The following is a 21944-nucleotide window of genomic DNA, read 5'->3' on the forward strand; positions in this document are numbered from 1 at the left end:
AGTCTGGATTTCTACAAGACAAGCAAAGTCTGTGTTTTAAGTGAGGTGCAGCAGAGGTGCAAGAGAACTGACCTTCCAAGAGGCTCCATTTGATTGTAGTGATAAGGGCCAACTCCAGATGTTAGAGAGTGATCCAGGAGTCAACAGCTGCTCTTTCAAAGAAAGGGAGCTTACTTTTCACTAATTATTTCACAATATTAGTATTAAATACAGTAGTCCAGACTGATAAATGAAGAGTCAGTTTCTAAAAAAACAAAATCCAGACAGGAAACCCTTAGCACCTCAGATCAAGGGATAAACAGTCAACCTTATTAAACCAACAAACCAAGTTTATTTATAGAAGTCTGTACAATTGTGATGAACTATGCTAGGACACCAATGAAACAAAGTAAACAAATCTCTCCCTCTCTAACAAGTGGGAGGTGTAGTCACTCACCTTTACATGCACTTAAAGGAAAAAAGATTACAGCTTTCATACAATTATGTAACTATTCAAGAGTACTTTCTTCATGTATCATTCTCAATATAAGAGGTTTGCATGATAATTTACTGATGGTTGCCTTCTCTGAAAAACAGTATTTTAGCAAAACCCAGAGACTTTGAGAGGGTAAGTGGCAGTTTCATAATTGCAGATAATTAGGACATAGTCCATCATTAAGATTGGCATCCTAAACTCACTGCATCTCCTCTGGTTTGGTTTTCTCTACTAAGTTACTTACAACACTGTATGGGTCTCATCCACATTTTGGTTGTATTACAGATAGTCTTGTGTTACCAAAAGTAGAAGTTAACTAAAACCAATACATCAAGGCCAAGCATATTAAAAATACTGTATTTGGGTTAAGTTTACCTTTAGAGACCACTTGTCACTGCATCTCAGAGCTCTGAGGTATTTCAGCAGAAAAAATCAGTTCTGAACTGTTTGATTTGGCAATTATTTCTGCAAACCATTAGAGTGATTATTTTGAAAACTGTCTATTGCAAAGTACGTTTAGATTCTTTTTTTATCACAAATCCTTAACATCACTTTAGCTGTTGAAAAAACCAAATCATATCAAATGCATATCTACACAGTGAATCACAATGTTTCCTATGACGTTATGATGGTAGATCCCATAAATCCAATCTTAAAAAGTTACAAGTATGTATATGTGAGAGCCTACTGTAACTCCAGAGAAGCTGCTAAAATAGGCCATCAAATAAAGTCGACTATGATTACATATTTACAGAATAATCCACATGCCCTAGAACTATGGACTATTCAGTAAATAAGTATTGATATATTTCTATTTATTTGTTTACATGGTAGGCTTCATATGTTGATTTTCTTTTTATACACAGTTCGTAGAATCAATCTGCACACAATTACATGATGTTTCTTTAAAGCTACTGTTAAAAAAAGGAAGAGAAAGTTAAATAAGAACTAGATTAAAGTTTCATTAAGAATCCAACAAGAAAGTATCAAACACAGGTTAAAATGTAACCAGTGTATGATTCCAGAAAAACAGTAATGCTCTGACACAAGAAGAGCATCAGCATTTTCCCTCTTTAGGGTCCCCCAAAAACACTCCTATCCAGTTCAGTTCTTAAGTTGTCATATATGTACTGGCCTGAGTAGGAACACACTCGTGCTTGCACGCTTACCTGAACGAGGGCCTCTAACCTTTTAGACTTCTAATTCTCTTTTAATTTAGTTCTTAGTTTCATATATTCAGTTGTATGTTTGTAGAAGTTCTTTGTTAAATGTCACTTATATTTACACTTGATTTTTTTTTCTTTTTTACACCTGAGTGATAATTTAGCTGTCAATTTGTGTCCAGTCAAATATTCCGTAAAGCCATACAGTTCTTGTGCTCATGTTGCACTCCACTTTTACCAGTTTATATATGAAAAATGTCCATATTACCCACTGACCTTTCTATTATGTCCTTCCCCTTCCATAGAATGTGATCTTTTTTTAAAAAATTTTGTTTATTGATAGAAGCCCCATTTAAATGGTTCAGAAAGCAAGAAACAAAGTGAGCTGGAGCTCAGTGAAGACATGATGACTTAATAAATACGTAATATTGAAAGCTTGGAGAAGAAATTAAAGCCCAACCAAATGAGCTCCCCAGGGTCACCCCACAAAAAGCTACTTCACCCAGTTACAGCTGTAGTCTGGATGTGCTATAGATGACAAGTCCCACATTAAGAGCTGTGTACCTCCTTCTCATCAGTTAAGTGTAAAAAAGGGAACATGAAGTTAAACAGCTATATCAGCCAAGCCGTTTTAGTAAGAAGAATCACATTTAATGAGTTTCTTTCTTGCAATTTCAGATGCTCAAGTACAGCTGGTAGAAATTCAAAACAGCCGTAAAGAACTGTGACAGACGGATACAAATAGTACTGCAGCTTAAAAATGATAAAAAACACCTGAAAAAAAGTCACACAACCCTCCCAAAAAAATTTACACTTTGAACCTAGGCCAGTTTTTGAAGATTCCCTTCTCCGAAGCTAGGATGAAGGAGGAAGAAGAAGAGGGAGAAAGTGCAGATGACCTTCCAGCCACAAAGGTCTTGCGCCAATGTTTATTCACTGTGCCTGTGGTGGTATGTAAGGGGACATCACCAAGTGCTGATTCTGCGACTGCCAAGAGATTCCTACGGAAATCCAGACCTCAGGCTAATACTGAACACAGAGTGGACCAACGAGCTGCATCAACAAAATAAAAACAAAACTCAAACTAAAAGAAATGGGAAAACCCCAAATAGCACAGATCCACATTTGTGAGGGGAGCAGAGGCAAGGGCAAGAAGGGAGGTCTATACAGTAAATAGTTGAATGGTTTATGTTACAGATGACTGGCAGTTTTAAAGAGTCTCTTCCCAGCTCCATTGCTGCTCCAACCCAGAAGGGAGAACTGAAAAGGGAGGAAGAAAAAGTAGGACATCATCATGGAGCATGCAGGATCAGAAGCAGCAGAGTGGGCATGCTCAAATAAGCCCCCGTCTCTTTTTGTAGTCCTCCAAGTTCAGTGATCGCCGAGGGGCACCATCTTTTGCTGGAGGAGCCTTGGAGGTGATGGCCAGTGCCTTAGATTCTGTTGGGGATAAGAAAAGAGTAAGGACCAAACTACAGGAAAACTACAAATTTTTACTTGTTTTTGCTGACAACTTCACCACAAAATCATGTTTGGCTTCTCTAGTATACATCAGGTTAGAACTTCAGTTAATAGTACAGACAGTATCGGCAGGCTTCTCTTCATAGATGCAGCACATGCAATTTTGACTCTGTGTGTTAATCCAGACAGACAGTAAGCAGAAAAAGTCAAACGTTCTATGTCTACAACACGCATTTTTATCAATCTCCAGATTCTTCTGTTAAGCAAGGAGACCGCACAAAGTAAGATGCCAAAATGATGTTCTGTCTAAGGAAAACTCTGTCTCCCATCCTTCTCTCTTCAGTGTACTTCAGTGCCTAACCCTCACCTGCTTGCTAACTCTCAAGTTTGTAACTCTCACTAGCTGTTTCAGGAAGTCTCTTGTCCTTGACCTCCTACCTCATTCTGTAGTCTTACATCCAGAGTTTCAATCTTGACCCAGTTTGGATCTCCTGCTCTTGATTCTTGACAAGGTTTGGTTTTGTGCATTCTTACGGTACTTCCTAAATTACTCTCCTCCAAGAAACTGCAGATCTAATTCTTCAAGTAATGCAAGAAATACTAAACCTTGTGTGTCAAATTGCACTGATATACTCCTCCCATATACTCCTTTTCTTCCACTGGAAAACAACTTTATAGGACACAAGAAAATAGCCTCAAGTTGCACTAGGGAGGTTTAGATTGGATATTAGGAGAAATTTCTTCACCAAGAGGGCAGTCAAACATTGGAACAGGCTGCTCAGGGAAGTGGCTGAGTCACCATCCTTGGAGGTATTTAAAAGACGTGTAGCTGTGGCACATGGGGACCTGGTTCAGTGGTAGACTTGTCAGTGTTGAGTTAATGGTTGGACTCAATAATCTTAAGGGTCTTTTTCAAACAAAATGATTCTGTGATATTAAACTGTTCTTGTCACACATCTCATGCTGCCAAAGTCGGGATAACAAAGAGGAAGAGCCAGCAAATTTGTGCCTATTATCTTCACTCACTGGCCAGTATTTTCGTTTCCCTAAAATTTAGTTTCAATATCATCTGCAATATCTAAGTTAGGGAACAGCAACTTGGTAAAGCAGCAGGTTCAAAATCAAGTAAAAGTACTTTATCCCCACAGTATATGCACAGAGGACAGAACAGAACAGCACAGACACCCAGCTTATCTGTCATCAGAAGTTATTAGACAAATTAACAAAGTAAATATCAAGGTAGCTGCCAAGACTTATTAAATAGAACACCCATCTTTTTCCCAAAGATTATACAAGTCATAGATAATATAGACTGGAAGAGTGTACAAAAAACCACTCATTATCTCCTTCTCTCCCATGGCTTTTAAATCAAAGATAAGGGGATATACAAGCTTTTAGTCTAACACAATACAGTTGTTCTTGTTTTCTCAGTGGATGTCACTATCACACATCCCCTCCTCCTCAGTTCAAGATACTTGCCGAGATGGTAAACAGAGTCCTTGCTCTCATTTTCAAAAGCCCACCAATAACCTCGAAAGAATTATTCTGGAAGAAGTAAGTTCTACCAAAATGGGCTGTACAATCCCATCCCCAAATTCAGATGGAACACCTACCTGAACTGGGAACCTGAAGATCAATCTTTACATCAAAGTCATGCACTTTGAAAAGATCTTCTGAGAGGTCACTAGCTGATTTAGAGTTCACATCTTTATCTTTTCCTTGACCCTGAAATAAAAACTACAAGTAAGTCTCCAAACCTTATCTGGCCATACAAACGGAGATAAAAATGTTCTTCCCCACTTCTGTCATAAACATACTTAGTGTAGCTTTCATACTGCTAGAGTAACTTAAATTTCCTTTCCCAAGAAACAAGAAGCTATTGCTTTTCTATGATAATGCTCTACAGGATACCCCTTCCTAGAATTGAAGCATGCATACCTGCTTAGTCACAAGCTTCACAGAGCAAAAGGGTGACAGTGTGAGGAACGTAAGGGACCAAAATGGAAACTTGCCTTACTCATGTCCTTTGGAGCATCTGGTAATACACCAGATCCATATTTTGCATTTAGCTGGGCAAGGATGGCAGCTTGGACAGCAGGATCCCTGGACTGCAAAGGCAAAATATTAGAGAAGAATAAAAAATTAAAATTCCTGCATTTAAATTGGCAAAAGCTAGAACTATGTTTTGTTAAAACAGTATTCATATTCATGAATCTAAAGCCATAAGAGACTGTGTATCGGTTCACCCAACTTTCAGAATCCCAAGAGGCAACTGAAATCATCCTGACTGTATCTGACAGTAACAAACTAAAAATCATTCTTCAGAAAGTTTTTATTTCAAAAGATCAGAAATACATTTCCTGATGATATGGCTTGTTTCTGTGACTACTCTTAATGCTACTGTAACATGTATTTGCTTTCAGCTTACAGTTCTGTCTGAAACACTCTACTACAGAGGAGAAATCTTTAGAAGACTATTTTCTTTACCTAATAGTTCTCTAGCACAATAAAGCTACTCAGTTACAATTCTTTTCTAATAAGGAAGTATTTCAGAAATATTTAATTCAAGCCCTAAAATAGAATTTTTCTTTTATTTCCTTGCTGGTTTGTGGTGACTGATGAGAGCCAACCTGAGGAGTATTTTTTTTAAGTACCTACACCAGAATCACATACTATTCCAGAACAGACCTCAACAAGGCCAGATTACTTAGAAGAAGGAGGTGATCAGCTTGCTGTTCATCAGTTATATATGTAGGGACTGCAGCAGCAGGTTTGGCACAGTATCACATGGGAAGTTTGTGTTGAGCTACTTCATCCATCACAGGTCCAAAATGTTCTCCTCTCACCTTTCACTGATCTTACAGGAAACTTTCAGCTAATTAGAAGTGAAACTCACATCTAAAGCAAACTGTCTTCCCAGAGCTAACTAAATCTGAATAATTCTACATGATGAACTCACTACAGAATTTTCAATCATGGTTGCTTTTGCAGTACATACCCACATCACTTCTGTCCTTCACACTTTACATTAAAAAAAAAGAGAGACCAGGATCTCACTCAGCTGTATCTCACACTGGCACTCAGGGTGTTAATAGCATATGGCACAGTTGGGAATTTTTGTTCCTACACTCTGCATTACATCGGTTTCTGTTTTTCAGCAAATTGCCTCAACTGAACTTAAGTATTACACTCACATTAGACACTATTGTTGGCTTGCACTGCCGCCTAGTAAAGGGGTCCATTTGTTGGTTCTTCATGCTGTGACTTTCAGCCTGGAGAAGAAATAGCACATGGTTTTGCAGAGTTTGCTGCTTGCACCCTTGTATATCCCCCCACAGCCCGCCATCCATGCAAGCGCTCATCAGCTATATACAATACCGAGATCAGAAGAAAACCAGCAACAACATTACAGATTAGAAAGATTTTAATGCACCCATCATCCTATGCTTCACAGGACAAAACTGTCCTTATTGCATACAACTACAGAAAATAGGCACACAACTCTCAGGATAGTTAATGCTTAAGCATTTGTTAACAAGCTTAACTTTTCCTTAATAAAAATGTAACTACAGAGAACTGAATATCTCCTTCACTCTTTTATTATCTGAAGTCTCCTTTATGAGGAGACTTATTTTTCCTATACCATATAAAATGCATTAAGTCATTATTGCAGTCACTAATTTGCTGATAATTGAGTTGAGCAAAAGGATAAAGCACTGTGCTTTAAAATCATGCCATTTGCCAATCTGAAAGACTTTACAGATCATTAAAAAAAATTAGTAACTTTGCAATGCAATTATCGCTCTTTGCATCATTTCATCTCTACTTGTACAAAAGTAATAATTCAGCACTATTTACCACAAGAGCCTTCTCAGACTCAACGATATTCCACTCTCTATTTCTCTGGTTGATGTAACTGCAGAATGGAAAAAAGGAGGGTAGGGGAAAGAAAAAGAAAGTGACTGTCATTTATCAATCCCTACACAACAAAACACCTGACAGCATTCTTGCAGCTTCATCCTGACCACAAGTTACTCTTTTGCAACACAACTGCTACCTGGGGTATATAGAAGAGAGTTTACATTTTTGGCAGTTTTAACTGAATGACAGATACAAGAAAGTGAAGATAGACAAGCACTAACAGAAATATTGCAACACATATTAACACACTGAAAAAGAAAAGAAAAAGAAACAAAATCTGCAGTTAATTTGTTAATGCATTAGTTTCTCTTTTCTAAGTATTGTTTGATACCATTTAAGAAAGTAAGTTCCCAGTATCTGCTTCTTACCTGATTGCAGAAATATTTTTTGTTCGTTGACGATCCAGGGCCTCTGCTCTCTCTTCAAGTTCATTAAGCTGATCTTGAATCTGCTTGGCCTTATCTTGGTCCCCCAAGTCCTCAGCCATAGCCTTCAACCAAACAGTAACTCATTAAGCACTACTCTCTACCCAGAATTAGTCAGAGAGACAAGGGATATACCCATGAATCAGTCAGCTAACCCTACTCCAGTGAATGTTCTTCCCTGCATGGTAAGAGTACAACAAAGACCTACACTCTCCTTACAGCTCAAGGCAAAACCGGATTTCTTACTCTGAAGAAAAACTCTGACATCCCTTGCACTAAGGAAGATGTAGGAACACCAGTCCCAGCATGAGGAGGACAGGTCAGCTAGATGACTTAAGTTACAAGTTTTATCAAAATTTAACATCCCCATTTAGCAGATCAGGAAAAGAATTAATTTCCACGACTGCCAGTTGCCGTTTCCTTCAGGGAGCTGAGTCCCCTAAGGCACGACAGCAGCTTATTGTGCCACCTGCTGACAACAAAAAGCAACTGCACCCCCTGCGATGGGAACCCAGTAATTTACATGTTCGTGCACAGCAAAATAGGGACCACAAAAATACAGTTAAGCCAAGGAATGTCTACTAATACAAACTCTTGGTTTTTACTGTATATGAAGCATTAATGCCTTGAGAAAGACATAAACAAGTTTTGGTTTTATTCATGCAGTCCTATCTTCAGAGATACTTAAGGCTGCTTGTTTTCTCCACATCTTGGCTTTGGCTTTTATACACTGTTAGGTCTACTTGTCCCAAGAGGACTGCAGGTAAAACAGATCATGGCAAGTAAATCTCTCGGCCACTTTTTTTTTTCAATATAAATTACCAGCCATGAAGTGACAATCCAGTTACCCCTGAGTAAAAAATAATGTAACACAACTTCTCTTTTTCCTATCTTAAATAAAGAAGAGGAAATCAACTTTCAAACATTAGTATGAGGTACTCTAAAAACAAAACCAAACAAAACCAAAACAAAAAACAACACCGACAAAAAAAAAAAACCACCAAGAAGAAAAGGAAAAAACCAAGAAAAAAGGAAAAAAGGAAAAGTTTCTGAGGCAGACCAGCTTAAGACTTTGTTAATGGACACAAAAAGAGACAGCTATAATTGCTGGCAATTGCCCCTAAAAAAAAGAGCGCAATAGCTCTGAGTGTTCTGACCCCAGCAATGAACTTTGAGAGCCACCTTCCAGCTGCACAGTTAAAGTCGAGCTTACTGCTGACTACTGCCAAAATCCAGATGAACTCCAGTTCTTTGACATCAAAGACTACATTACACTTGCAGGCATCACCTCATCTCTCACCTTCTCCTTTAATAGCTGAGTTTTCTTCATGGCATAATTTGGAGGTGCTTTTCTGAACCTTTCCTTCTCTTTCACAATCTGTAAGATGCAGAGGAAACAACATGAATATGCAAATATGAAATCTCTATTTTGATATTTGGGTATTAGAAGCAACAGACAAGTATCATCTAAGAAATTTATTTATTGCTACTGAATTTTATGTATGTTCTGATGGTTTTGTTTTTTAGTTTGTGCCTTTGGTAATGAGTTACAGCTCCATTCTCACTACCTACAAAAACCTGATGCTAAACACCTTTGGTCAGTATCAAGCAAGTACTAAACTACAAAAACTGTGATAAATGCAACTACCATGATGCTGTCAGTTTTTCAGAACTTGAGAACTAAGTTGCCATACTCAGGAGTTCAGAGCTATGCAACACAAGTTCAAGAGGAAATAACAGGGCACAAATGAAGAAAAGCAGGCGTGAACACCAAACAACAGCAGCATCACCAAGGTACTCTATCCAGTTATGAAACTTCATTTTGAGCTTTTTATTTCCTTCTTGGAAAGCAAATACCATGATCATTTTGCTTTGTAACAGCCACTGCTCTACTGCATGAGTTCCTGTCACTTTTAAGCACTGACACAGCTTCAATACAGTGCACCATTTACCTCTTCAATGTCCTGATCATTAAATTTGTAGTTGAGGGCTTCTTTGATGGACACTTCCTTCTTGTTAATCTCATCTAGTGTGGGTAGCTGCATCCCAGCAGAGAACATCTAAACACGAGAGAGAGTTACTTTCTACTTAAAGTATGCTTGGCAGAAGGTTGCTAAGAAGAAACTGAAGTCTGGCAAACTTACTGCTTCCTTCCACTTCATAAATTCACTTTCAGTAAATTCCTGATTTGAGACAAACTCCAAGCGAAACACACGTGAATCACTGCCATGCCTGCAACAAGAAAGTGTAACATCCCCTTCTCATGGTGCAAAGTGGTGACATTGAATCTATATATGTAAACTGATTAAAGAAGCCCAAAACCCCACAACAACATGTCAACAAAATTATAACTCCCTGCATGACATTTTTGGGGTATTTTATAATTTCCGTTGCGCACAAGGAGAAAAAAAAAACCAAATAAACCCAACCCAAACATTGCAGCAGTAAGTAGCATGACAAGGCTCAGTCTGCTTTTCAGTTCTCACCTCCAAACCCCACAGAGAACATGATTTGCTATGAAAAGGACACTGATTTATGAACTAAAGAGGATTAGCTTAGTATCTTACCTCAACTGTAGGCCTTTGTTTGTCCGTGTGCCACCAAGCTGGTAAACCTTTGCCGTCTCCACCACACCAGTTATTTCAGCAACCTGTATCACAGAATAAAATACACAAGAAGAAGGATGCAAGAGCGTTTTTTTTTTTCATGTTCCTGGAATTTATTTGGCATATTCAAGCCTTTTCACTAGAGATAAAAAACCTTAATCTAGCTAACGATTCTAACCAGATCAAGGAAAGCAAGACTCCTCAGTATATATTATCAGGTACTGAATTAGTTGCTTTGTACATATTTTTTGAGTTAATAAATTATACCATCTGAATGCTTGATGCAATTTTTGTATCTTCTCACCTCTGCCTTCCTGACCAAATAGTGTACACTCTCCTACCTTTTCTATTTCCTTCTCAAATAATGTTGGTTTGGGTTAACATACGTTCCAAATGAAATACACTAATGCTGCTCACATACTAAACACAGCCCTTCTAGGTGCCTTTAATGCCATTTTAAAGAATATTATTGCATTCTATGATTACAGCAATGAAACAGAAAAACAAAACTGTGTTCTCCATCACATTCTCTTCTGAAGGCACACTGGTGTACTAAAAACTTTGTAAAAAGAAGAATCAAGACAATAATTTGGGAATAGTCTTAGAAACAACGAGTGAATGTTACTCATCCTTACTTGGTTTAAGCAGAGTCTGGAACTCTAGTTTGCAATACAAGTGATGAGACAAGACAATGTGAACCAAAGCTGGAAGAATAAGCTTTGTTAGTGCTCTCCCTCTCTCACTAAATGTATCTCCTCCCCTAGGTGGTCACACAGACTTATTCTTAAACCAGTCTCCTCCACCTCTTCAGCAGCAACTACATTTTCTGGTTATAAGCAATCTTTTTGTATCAATCAAACAAACAGTCACCGGTACCTAAGAACGGATAAGCTGCAAATATTTAATTACAGCACAAAAAAAAGAACTGAATCCCTCAGAGCTAAACTCACCCGATAAACAGGTTTACTGTTGTGATTGCCAATGCCAATACGGACAAAGCAGCCAGTGACTGTCTTGGCAAAGAAGGGCATGTGACACCAGCGTTCCAGCTTGTGCCGTGACAACCGTACTCGGTTCAGTTCTTCAGGCAAGGACACTGGCTGGGACTTGGGAGGAATTTCTTCTTTCCTGATTCGGGAAAGGTGAGAGGGAATAAAGAAAAAAGTAGAGATATAATCAAAACCCAAAAAGAGGGTCCTGAGTAAGGTGCAGTGTGAGCACTATTTAAATTACCAGTAGAAGGAATGATTCATCATGCACTAGTTGATGTAGATGTGTGAATTTAGCATTCCTGAGAAAGGCTTAACGGGAAGTCCCAGATTTATTACCCACTATCCCTGTTACCAGAAAGCAGAAAGACACACACCAAGGCAGTTTACAGACTAATGCTTTAAGATAAGCCAGCACACGTATCTGCCCAGATGTGTGTCAGAGTTCTGCAGCTGCTGAACTGTAGAACCAAACAAATCAGTAAACAACAGTGTAATTTGGGCTAAAGCTAACAGCAGGAACTGAAGTTGCAAACCCACCCAAGGTAAATGAGTCCCATGAACCATGATATAGTGCCAAGGACTCAAATCTGAGCAATGCAACTGTGCCCAGAAGCAAAAACACTTTAGAGACACTGAACTGCCCCAAACAATCCTCTAAAACAGCATGTGTCTACCTAAAGTGGGTCTCTATTTTTGAACATGCTTACAAGTAATCACAGCCCAGTGTTTACTACTTACTCTTCCTCTTCATCAGAGGATGATGATCTGGATGAGCGATCACTTTTCTCACTAGACTTATCATCTTCCTCCTCCTCTTCATCATCAGAGTATACTTCACTAGTTTTTAATGGCTGTTTTTTTGCAAGCAATTCAGCTGGGGGAAGGACAGAGAGCAAGGAAAAGCAAGCTATAAATCTTTTATGAAAGCTTTCCTATAAGAGCTGAACCTTAATTGCTTTAAAAAAATCCAAGAGGCAGACAGGTATTAATTTTACACTAGACACAAGTGGCACATGTTCAAATCCACTGTGCTTCATTGATTTCTCTCTTTGCATATACACAAACTACTTAAAATCATCCTAAACCTCAGCTGCACTTATTTTCAGTCTCCCAACTTGACTGCACATAGTAATTCAAGATGGGTGTAACAACTGGATATACAAGAAAAAACTGCTATGATCAGACATCGCATCGTTATTTTACAAGGAAAAAGAAAAAAACCTCATGTTTGGAGAGGATCACAATAAAACCCAGTACAGTAACAAAAATGGCTGCATCAAAAGTTAGTGGCAAGATGGACAAGATGATGTGCTAGCGAAGAAACAAGCAAATGTAAACAAGGTATCACAAGTCCAATAAGTAACAGTTTGAATGATTCAGAGATCTAAGTGACCAATTCAGACACATTAACTAAACATTACCAAGAGCCATTCAGTGGACTGTTATGAAAGTTCTAGTTTTAGACCATTCCAGGGAGGGGTAGGGGTGAGGAATACAGCATCAGTGGTGTCAAATACCACCCTAGGTGGTCATGTCAGGCAAAGACCAAGGAAAACACAGACATGGAATTCATTCACTCCAAGGTGTAGGATTGTCGCATTAATTTGAAACAGGATGTAGCACTTTCAGACATCTGCAATAATGCCTCAAAAACTGTAGCAACAGCAACATGCTTTCATACCTGTTCTGTTCTTCCTTTTCTCTCTTTCTGCTTTTAGCTCCTCCATTGCCTGAGATTTCTTGTCCAGCTTTTCATCCCGCTTTGATCTCCGCTCTTTGTTATGTGACATGACCTAAAAACATGTACAGAAAGTCCCTCAACACCATAAATCCGTAAGCCAAAAAGCATTAAAACAAAGATTATTTGCATACTTTGAATTTTTTTCAAATAAAAATTACTAACATACTCCTTTTTGAAATAATTTTTTTCAGTTCATTTTTTTACAGAGGCTAGAGAGGGAAATCAATCTGGAGCATATTTCTTTATTCTGCTTCATATCAAAAATAATTAACATATTTATAGTTCAACATTTCTGCCACCAAGTCTTAGTCTCAAAAATCCTCCTTAAAGTTAAAAAAGGACTAGAGAAATAAAACAGAAGTAATTCTGCAAATAACATGCAATAAGGAAAAACTGAATGAATATTCTTCTCATTTGCTGCTTCTGCAAGACCAAATCAAAGCACTAGTTTTCATTTAGTAGCAAAGAAAAAAGCTAGGTTAAAAATACTTAAAGCAGAAATAACGTTGCTTGTAAAGTCTGCACGATGGATCCAAATCTTAAATGTTTTAAGTCTTGTGTTTTCCATTTCTAACAGGTCTATCTCTGTAGAGAAAGCAGCCTCTATAATAAGCATAAAAGACAGTAATTTGAGCTAAGTTGAAGTAATTTCTGCAAGGCACTGTGAAAGAACTCTAAATAAGATTCTTTTACACATGCATATATGTATTTGCAAGTACACTTTGTGTATTATAAATGTGTATTATAAATATATGTATAAATGTGTATTATAAATGGACTATTAAAGTGTACACACACGTACATATATGGAGTTGAGGGAGTAGGGAAATGAAATTCATTCCACTCAACATGTGCCTAAGGGAAAACTCATCTCACCTAATTTGATTGTAGGTGTTAAACATCTGTTTCACTAGAAAATAACATGGAGTGAATTGTCAGCTGAAAATGTCCTCTTCCATTGCATAAAACAAGAGGCAACAAAAAGTGTAAACAATCAGCTGGTTCTTAGATGGCTGAAGTTAGACAAGATGAATCCCATCCCACTCTGGGAGCCTACCTGCCCAGGTTGCTTTCTTTTTCTCATGTGGGATGGCTAACACAGCAACTCTAGACATAGCTGCAACTTTGCATTTTTCATTAAAGGAGTATCAGTGCACCCCTCAATAGGCCAAAGATGTTAACTTCCTTAAATGAACTGGAAAAACTAAAGATAGCTTGAGCATATAAATTAACTAAATTCTGATCTGCTTTCTACACTGTTTGACATTAAGGGAAAACATTAGGAGCAGAGAGGCCATATCCTATCTCCTTTTGCCAAGGGAAGAGGGTTTGTTACCAAGAACGGTTTCATTTCCTACCTGGGATTCCTGGATCTGTGTGAGTTTTTTCTTCTCCTGCTCTTCCTCTTGCTTTTTCTTTTTCTCTTTCTTTTCTTTCTTTTTTGCTGTTTTTAGTTTTTTCTTGATTTCAAATCTAGTAGCAGTTATTGGAACAAAAAGAATGTATGAAAGAATGCTTTTCCTGAGAGAGCAAAGGATTGCTCAGATGCTATTACAATTGCTATTAGGTTGCAAGGAACACTTCAACTTCTTGTCCCTTTAATATTATCCTGTCCCCTATTCCCATCCCCTCCTTTCCCCAAGAAAATAAAGTGAAGAAAAGCTGAGCACACAAAGTGCAGTCCTACAGAGAGCTAACCTAAAGGGCTGATGAGACCATGTAGAAATTACTATTCTACAGAAATCTGCCCTTACTCCATCTTCCTCTTTGCCAGTGCAGTGATCATTACATGCCGCCTACAACTCTAAAATCATATGGCTATTTCACATACTTTGAACATAAACAGCTAATTTTTTTTTCTTTAAAGCCACTATCATGCTAACTTTTTCATGCTTAAGCTTCACCTTTCTACTGGCACTGGCCTGTATAAGAATAACTGCAATGTCTCAGGGAGTCCTCCTTCAGCAGCTAAATTCTCATCAGACTCAGTTTCTGCAGAACAATTTAGGCACTTCCACTTCTACCTTCATGAAATATATCACCCTGATGTCTTATTTTCAGCCACTGTATTCAGAAGAGTAGTGATTTCAATGGAACAGTCCTGTGACTGAGATTCCACTGCACTGGGGACTGGTCACTGCTTTAGTGAAGTGTGCATATGGACAAACACGAGAAAAAAATAACTTCCAGTAATTGAAATTCAAAATGTGTTTTCCACATGCACATTACACAGTCCATTCTTCTTCAGCCCTTTACACCTGGATTTTGTAGACAACCAACTGAAGTGTCAGGTGAGCTCACTGCCCTTTATGCCTTTAACATGAAGCATAACACACAAGGCACAGGCATTATATCAGATGCAATGCCTGTGTAATCCCAATGAACTCACAGCATAACGTGCATACAAAGAGCTTTTGAAAGATTCAACTTATCATAAAGTTAAATGACTACCCCACCACCCCCTTAGTTCTACCTGCCAAGACTTCACACAGAACAGCACAAATTAATTTAAGATTAAATCAGTAACTCAAGCATCAGTTGTTTAATTTGTTTGTATCAAGTATTCTCTGGCATTCATTCTAAAAGAGAGACATTCAGTTACCATGGAATAGAGAGTAAAATTTAAAAAATATTATGTCCTTTTAAGTGATCGAAATCCAAACTTACAATGATTCTGATCCCTTTGAGGAGAGCAGCAGACCACATAAGATTCTGAACAGTGTTAAAATCAAGGCAGGCAGGCAGTGCTCTGGCTATGGCTTGGACAAACACAGTCTGGCAGTCATTTGTATTGACATGATTTACTCAACAGATGTCAGTCCTCTAGGGAAATTTCTCAGCAAGTGAGAAAAGAGAAGGCACTAAAGAAGAAAGAAACTGGAGAAACCTTGCCCCATACATGCCAAATCCTTTTGATTAAGACACACAGGAAGAAAAATACCTTTACTACAAAGAAGCTGCCTGACTGGACAGTGTAACAGTAACAAACAAACAACAAAACCACAGTACATAAGGTAGAAATCCACAAAAGATTCCATGAAAACGACATATCCAATACCACTCCTCATTATTTCAATATCTTTATCTTCTGTTAGGGCCCAAACCAGTTTCACACCCATATACAGGCAACCCTGACACTGCTCTGTGCTTCACCATTGTTTTCTGAAAAATTCCAGAAACTCATGTACACCTTATGCTTTGTTTGCCTTTTTCCAAAGCATCAGCACATGAGAGTTAATACAAAAAAAGATGAACAGAAAGCAGGCCTTCTAACTGTCTGGCATCTAACCTGTGGTGCAGCAACATAACTACAAGGGTAGCCAGAACTGAGTGTATTCAACAGCTGAGAAACTTTTAGATACTGTCTTCTGCAAGAATGTGCAGAACTCCTGCTGTGTGCTCCTTCACTCCTACAGCGACAGTTTACACCCAAAAAATATACACTCAAGCTTAATTCATTTTACAGTGCTGAATGCTTGGACCTTAAAGAAGAGAGCACAGTTGGCAGACCCTCTATGCAGCCTTTAAGAATTTGCTACTGAATATCAACAGACATAAAATTCACCTTCTCTTTAGCACTTCTCTCTTCTCTATCCTGTTAAACAGTTCTTGCTCTCTCTCCTTTTCCGTCATTTGTTCCAGTCGAGCTCGGTCTTCTTCATCTCCCATCAAGTCTTCTCCATAGCCATCATGGAATTCCTCATCTTCAGATGAAGAATCTGAATCTGAGCTAGATGAGGAGCTGTTGCTTTCCGAGTCAGAGACTTCTCCTAAATCAAAAATACAAAGTAGTGAGATTCAGCTGGGGCAAAGCCCAACCACTTCCTTATAGCATATTAGCAAAGGATAGCACTAATTATTTTTAAACTCATCTTCCACTATACTAAAAGCATACATAAAATGAAAATTAAGGCCAGGTTGAAATTACCATAACACACATACGCTAAAAAAAAATAAAATGAGTGCTACTACATTTGAACACAAATTGGGTTATAAGTAAAAATTCTTAGCAGAACAAGCAAATTTTAGAAGGCCTTTTAGTAATGTGTTACAGTCTCAAAGTTAGATTTCTATGCCTATATGCTTAGACAGCCATGAATTTGTGTGCGCACACCTCAAACACCACGATCAACCACCACAGTATAGCACATTAACCACCTCATTAGAGCAACCTGAAGGACCAAAATTCGTCCAGTGAAGACTGCAACACTATGAATTGCTACATCAGGAGATAAAGTTGAAACCAATACCCTCAGGGCTGGCAAGGCCCTGACACTAGCTCTGTTACTGTAACAAGCCCTCCCATCTACACAGGGGTTTAGGGAACAGCTGACTCCCCAATAATTGGGTAACACCACCTTTAAATTTGATCCAAGACCAAGCACTTTGATTATCTCAATTAATTGACTAAATTACACTAAATTATGAAAGCAGGCATTCCTTCTTTCACTTTCATTCTGGTATTAGTATTTCTGGAAACTTCCAGCTTTGCAAGTTCACACTGTGAAAACCCTTGAGTTGTAAGCACTGATATACACAGGTGCAGTCACGTCATGCCTTTGTCTGTATCTCCTGTGCTTGATATACTTAAAACTGTAAGCTCCTTCATATACTATCTTAACTTCCTTTTTTAGTATCAATGGAAATCACAAGTAAGCACCTGCAAACCTTCATGGGCATGATGAAAACAGAAGACTGGAAATTTGACCAGCATTGAAATGTATTCAATATTCACATAAAAAATTCTGGCAAAGTTATAGAATTATTTTTCTTCTTCCATGTCAGTATAAATGTGCAAGAATTCCATTTCAGAGCAAATGCATGCAAGATAAGCTCCTATTTGCATCACAAACACTATACACCTCTCCCTTTGTTATCACAAGAAGTTTGGGAAGGAGAAATATGTCAATGAGAATAAAAAATGCTACCCACATGGGTAGATAGGACATGCTAGAAGGAAGCAAGGAATTTTCCAGGAGAAAGTCAAGCAATGAAATGTCATTCATTCTTCAGTCAACATAGCATTTAGTTTGCGGTTGTAATGGAGTGCTCGCAGCAATGCTACACTGAATTACATGCACTTCAAGCCATGGTAAATTTAAAAGTTATCCTGACTTTAAGTTACACAATGAAAAGTCTTTGAAGATGGTCTTCAACATCACCATGCAACACTACTCTTGAGGGTGCACAACAGGTAAGTTCACTTGGAATCACACTAAATAGATGCACATATGTTATCTTACCCTCTTCAGGTGCTGAGCTCTCAGCTGAGCTGTCTTTATCCGAGCTGCCAGAAGAGGCAGCTTTGTTCATCTGTTTCTTCATGGCTCCTTTCTTCTCTGCCTTACCCGCTTTTCCCTTTTTTTTGTTTTTAGAACCTCCAACAGTCCACTGCAAGGAAAGAACGAAGAAAGGGATTGTGAGACACAAACATCACTTTTCTCCCTTCTCCAAAACACTGGAGTAAAACCAGCTGAGAAATAGCCCAATACCTGACAACAAAAAAATAAAAGCAGAAAGAAGAGATTAAAAAAAGAGAAGCCAATAGGAAACTTATCAGATAAATGGGAGCCTTTGACAAGGTTTTTGGGGGTAGGGTGTTGTGTGGTTGGTTTAAGTTTTTCCTTTTTTTAAAAAAATAAATTAATTATCAATGCAAGCCAACAGTTGGTAGGTCATTCCTTTTAAAAAATAATGAAGACTTCAAAGTTTGCAATATCTGCCAAAAGAGGAGGTATTGAAAATATTTTCCTAAGAAAATAATTCTAAACAATGTGTCCAATGCATTTATAAAGATTCGCTTCAGTTTACTATTAAACAGAAGCAACTGATGTGTTTCCATAACTAGTTTAATCAAGAACGGATTTTACATTTCATGAAGGACACCAATGATACATGACAGCATTTTCAAGATCTCCATTATACCAAAAGTACATGTGTCTGTATTTCTATGCAACAAGCCAACAGTGCACTCATAGATGCAGGTGGTGACACTACCCTCTATGTATGCAAAGTAGAATCAAATCAGAATCACAGAAGTCAGGGAAAAAAAAGGAAAAAAAAAATCAAGTCCTAATTTTATTTTTCTTTTAATGTCATATTTTCAGTTAACTTAGACTGCAGTTTCCAAGTACAGGACTTAAACCAGCATTTAAACATACAAGACTTAAACCAGGACTTAAACATACACAGATAGCCATTTTAAATCCCAAAGTCCCAGAAGAACTAGTATTTACCTTACAGTGTGATTTTTTAATAGAATTTTTACGTTGTTCCAACTACCTAGGTAAAGCCAGAAGGGAATAGAAGCAATAAGGATTGCCCATATATAACTTAAAAGCTTTACAATATTTTGCACTTCACTGCCTCTCCTAGAAATTCTCCAGGCATGAGACCCTCAGGAATATAACAGGCTTTTAAAACAAACAAACAAATAAATAAATACATTTATTTAGACCCCAATCCTCTTCATACCTGTATATTATTCTCATCTTTCATGCACATCACCATCTGGCTGAGCATGCAGTCTTAAAAAACAGTCATAATGCAAGTGAGCAAATACACTTGCGCGTAACTGAGATCTTGCACTTAAAACTACTCTAAGTGGAAAAAAAAACCACTTTAGATTTGACCTCAGATGCACACAAACTTCAGGCTTCCTACCCAATCACCCTATCCTGGGGGATAAATCAAGTCTGTCTTTGCAGGCACTAGTCATTCCATCAAATTTGATAAATTATTCTACCTGATAAGACACCATCCTCAGAGAACCCTAATGTTCAATTATTCCAGATGAAACTCAAGCAAGTAGTTATAAGCTACTACCTGATCTAATAATACCTGAACTAATACCTTTGGAATTTCCCAGGTTTTGATTAGTCTCACACCCAGCTTTATACTTTCCATACTACCAAATGCTTCATCATTTTCTTTAGGCACCATCAGAGTATTCAGAAGTCTGTCAATGCAGAAGTTCGTTTTGTTTTCTTCTGAGGTAAAAAGTACAGTGGTGAGCCTTGCAATTCATACCCTATGCAGGTACTCCAGTCTGTTATGGTCCATAGGACAGGTGAGAAACTGCACAGAAAGCTTTGACTTTATACCAGCCTGAGCTTGTACTGAAGTTTTTTCTGGCTTCAGCATTAAAGTTTTACTCGTTCAGTGTTACGATATCACTGTCTAATAATATTTCTGGATACCTATGCCCATGTAAATCAGTTAAGAACAAGCTTGTACTCTGCCTAAATCTGTTCAAACCCCAGCATTAAGGAATCATCTCCCAGGTGTACAGAAAAGTGCATTTTTGCTATTTGCTCAAGTGCTCACCTGTTGCCAGCATACCAGTGAAGACACAACAGCAAGAAAAGTGAAACTAAGCGTTTAGCAGTGATGCAGAGGTGCCTTCCTCTCAGAGCTCTGCCAAATTTCAGTGTTTTAATGCTGAATTATACCTCATGTCAGCATGCTGCACAGCAAGGAAGCACACAGAAAGCCACAGTACACAACACAGTTATATCAAGACCTTGAGAGGTCATGCTGAGATGAAAGAAGTTAAGATCAGATAAAAAACAGCAGGACTTCAGCGAATAAAATGTTTAATAGCTCTACATACATGTTTTACATATCACTGTTCTCAGCTTTTAACTCACTAGTAGAATTGTAGAGAAAACCTGTGTGAAAATTGTGGAGAAAACCAGGAAGATAGGACTGAAAAGAAACCTGTGTGACAAACACTTGGAACAAAAAAAAACCAAACCAAAAATTCCACTCAAACAACAAAAACCCAAACCCACACAAACAAACAACAAAAAAGACTAAAAAAACCTCAAACCAAAAAAACCCCACAAACAAAAAACCACACCACCAAAACCAAAAACCACCCAAGCAAACCAAAACAGAACAAGGTAATTAAAAAATCTGCTCCCTAATCTAGGAAACTGTGCTTTGGTTTCTATTTCACCCTGGAGATAAGACTTCATCTCACTTTTGTTTATGCAAGTGACCTCTGTTGATCTCCCAATTTCAGGGCTGTCACAAAGCCAAATTCTTATCCAACTCAGGTGCTTCTGGGCTTATTCAGTTAACCCAATCTCTCAGGAATGCCTGGTCATTCCTGGAACAACTACAGGATAAGACAAGAGTTAGGGCAAATCTTGGACAAATAATTCATCAAAACCAGGACACAGTGCAAGACTCTTAGGCTCACAAATTGCTCTGCCTTTGGACACTGTTGCAGCTGTCATTTGGACACTGAATGACCACTCTGCATTGCTCAGAGAGAGTGGCCAACATGAATTTCTTCTTGCGGCAGAGGAAGTCACAACAGATTAGCTGGTCTAGGAGGAAGAGGGAAGGCAATGCTGGAAAGCCACGGGCTGCATGGAAACCTGCAATCCAAACCAAAGTCTTGAGTCCCTTCTTCATGCTCCAGCACACCAGCAGAAATCAAAAATGCAACATGTTCACATGCAACATCAAGTAAAAATGCACACAGTTATAGTCAGAAGCATTTCTTTACTCTGTTTCCTTTAATTCCAAACAACAGCCCCTTTCCAAAATCTGTCCTCTACTGCAGTTTCTCCAGGTTCCCTCTTCCATGCTGCAGTCAGGCAGCACCAGTCAGTGCCTCTCACATGCTTCCCATGACTGTAACACCTCCTCGGAACAGCCCCTCTATTCACTGCTGCCTCCTCGGCCACCATCTGGACCCTCCATGGTTCCGGACACAGCAAGTTAATAAACCCATGCAGAAGCGTACTGCTACATGGCTTTCTGCTTATTGTTTAGTACTGCCAAACAACAGAGCTTTATGGGTCTCTCTCAAGAAGCAGCCAGAAGAGCCTTCTGAATTTTCCACTTGCTGCCAAGGTTCACAGTGTTAATAGCTTGAATATTTCTTCCAAGAAACAGTTGGGCATGATGATCCTAAAGGTCCTTGTCAACCTAAGCTATTCTTTGATTCTAAGAAGTCCAAATTAAGCCACAGTAACCAGAATGGACTTAGGGAAAAAAAAAAAAACCCAACGCACCACATTAGAAATTACCTAGATTTGTAAGTCAGCTTCTCAAAAAGCAACTACACAAAGTGATTCAAGAAAATAATTTATAGCTCAGCAAACCTGGAACATATTTCCACTAGGGAGATGAAATGAGATCATGG

At 38.3% G+C, this 21944-nt stretch overlaps 1 protein-coding gene across 1 annotated transcript in view; it reads right to left on the reverse strand.

The window, feature by feature from the left end:
* Positions 1-308: 308 nt before the first annotated feature.
* RTF1 (RTF1 homolog, Paf1/RNA polymerase II complex component) overlaps positions 309-21944 on the reverse strand; it is a 29731-nt gene continuing 8095 nt past the window's right edge. The window contains exons 3-18 of the mRNA XM_048307142.1: positions 18028-18175; positions 16350-16554; positions 14143-14257; positions 12725-12836; positions 11782-11917; positions 11002-11179; positions 10013-10095; positions 9590-9677; positions 9398-9505; positions 8746-8823; positions 7389-7510; positions 6958-7015; positions 6294-6371; positions 5112-5207; positions 4713-4824; positions 309-3078 (exon numbers count right to left, since the gene is read on the reverse strand). Coding sequence (XP_048163099.1) covers positions 2972-3078; positions 4713-4824; positions 5112-5207; positions 6294-6371; positions 6958-7015; positions 7389-7510; positions 8746-8823; positions 9398-9505; positions 9590-9677; positions 10013-10095; positions 11002-11179; positions 11782-11917; positions 12725-12836; positions 14143-14257; positions 16350-16554; positions 18028-18175 — 1824 coding nt within the window. The 3' untranslated portion in view covers positions 309-2971. The remainder of the gene's footprint in view (positions 3079-4712; positions 4825-5111; positions 5208-6293; positions 6372-6957; positions 7016-7388; positions 7511-8745; positions 8824-9397; positions 9506-9589; positions 9678-10012; positions 10096-11001; positions 11180-11781; positions 11918-12724; positions 12837-14142; positions 14258-16349; positions 16555-18027; positions 18176-21944) is intronic.

This window comes from Corvus hawaiiensis, chromosome 6, assembly GCF_020740725.1.
Source record: "Corvus hawaiiensis isolate bCorHaw1 chromosome 6, bCorHaw1.pri.cur, whole genome shotgun sequence".
NCBI lineage: Eukaryota > Metazoa > Chordata > Aves > Passeriformes > Corvidae > Corvus > Corvus hawaiiensis.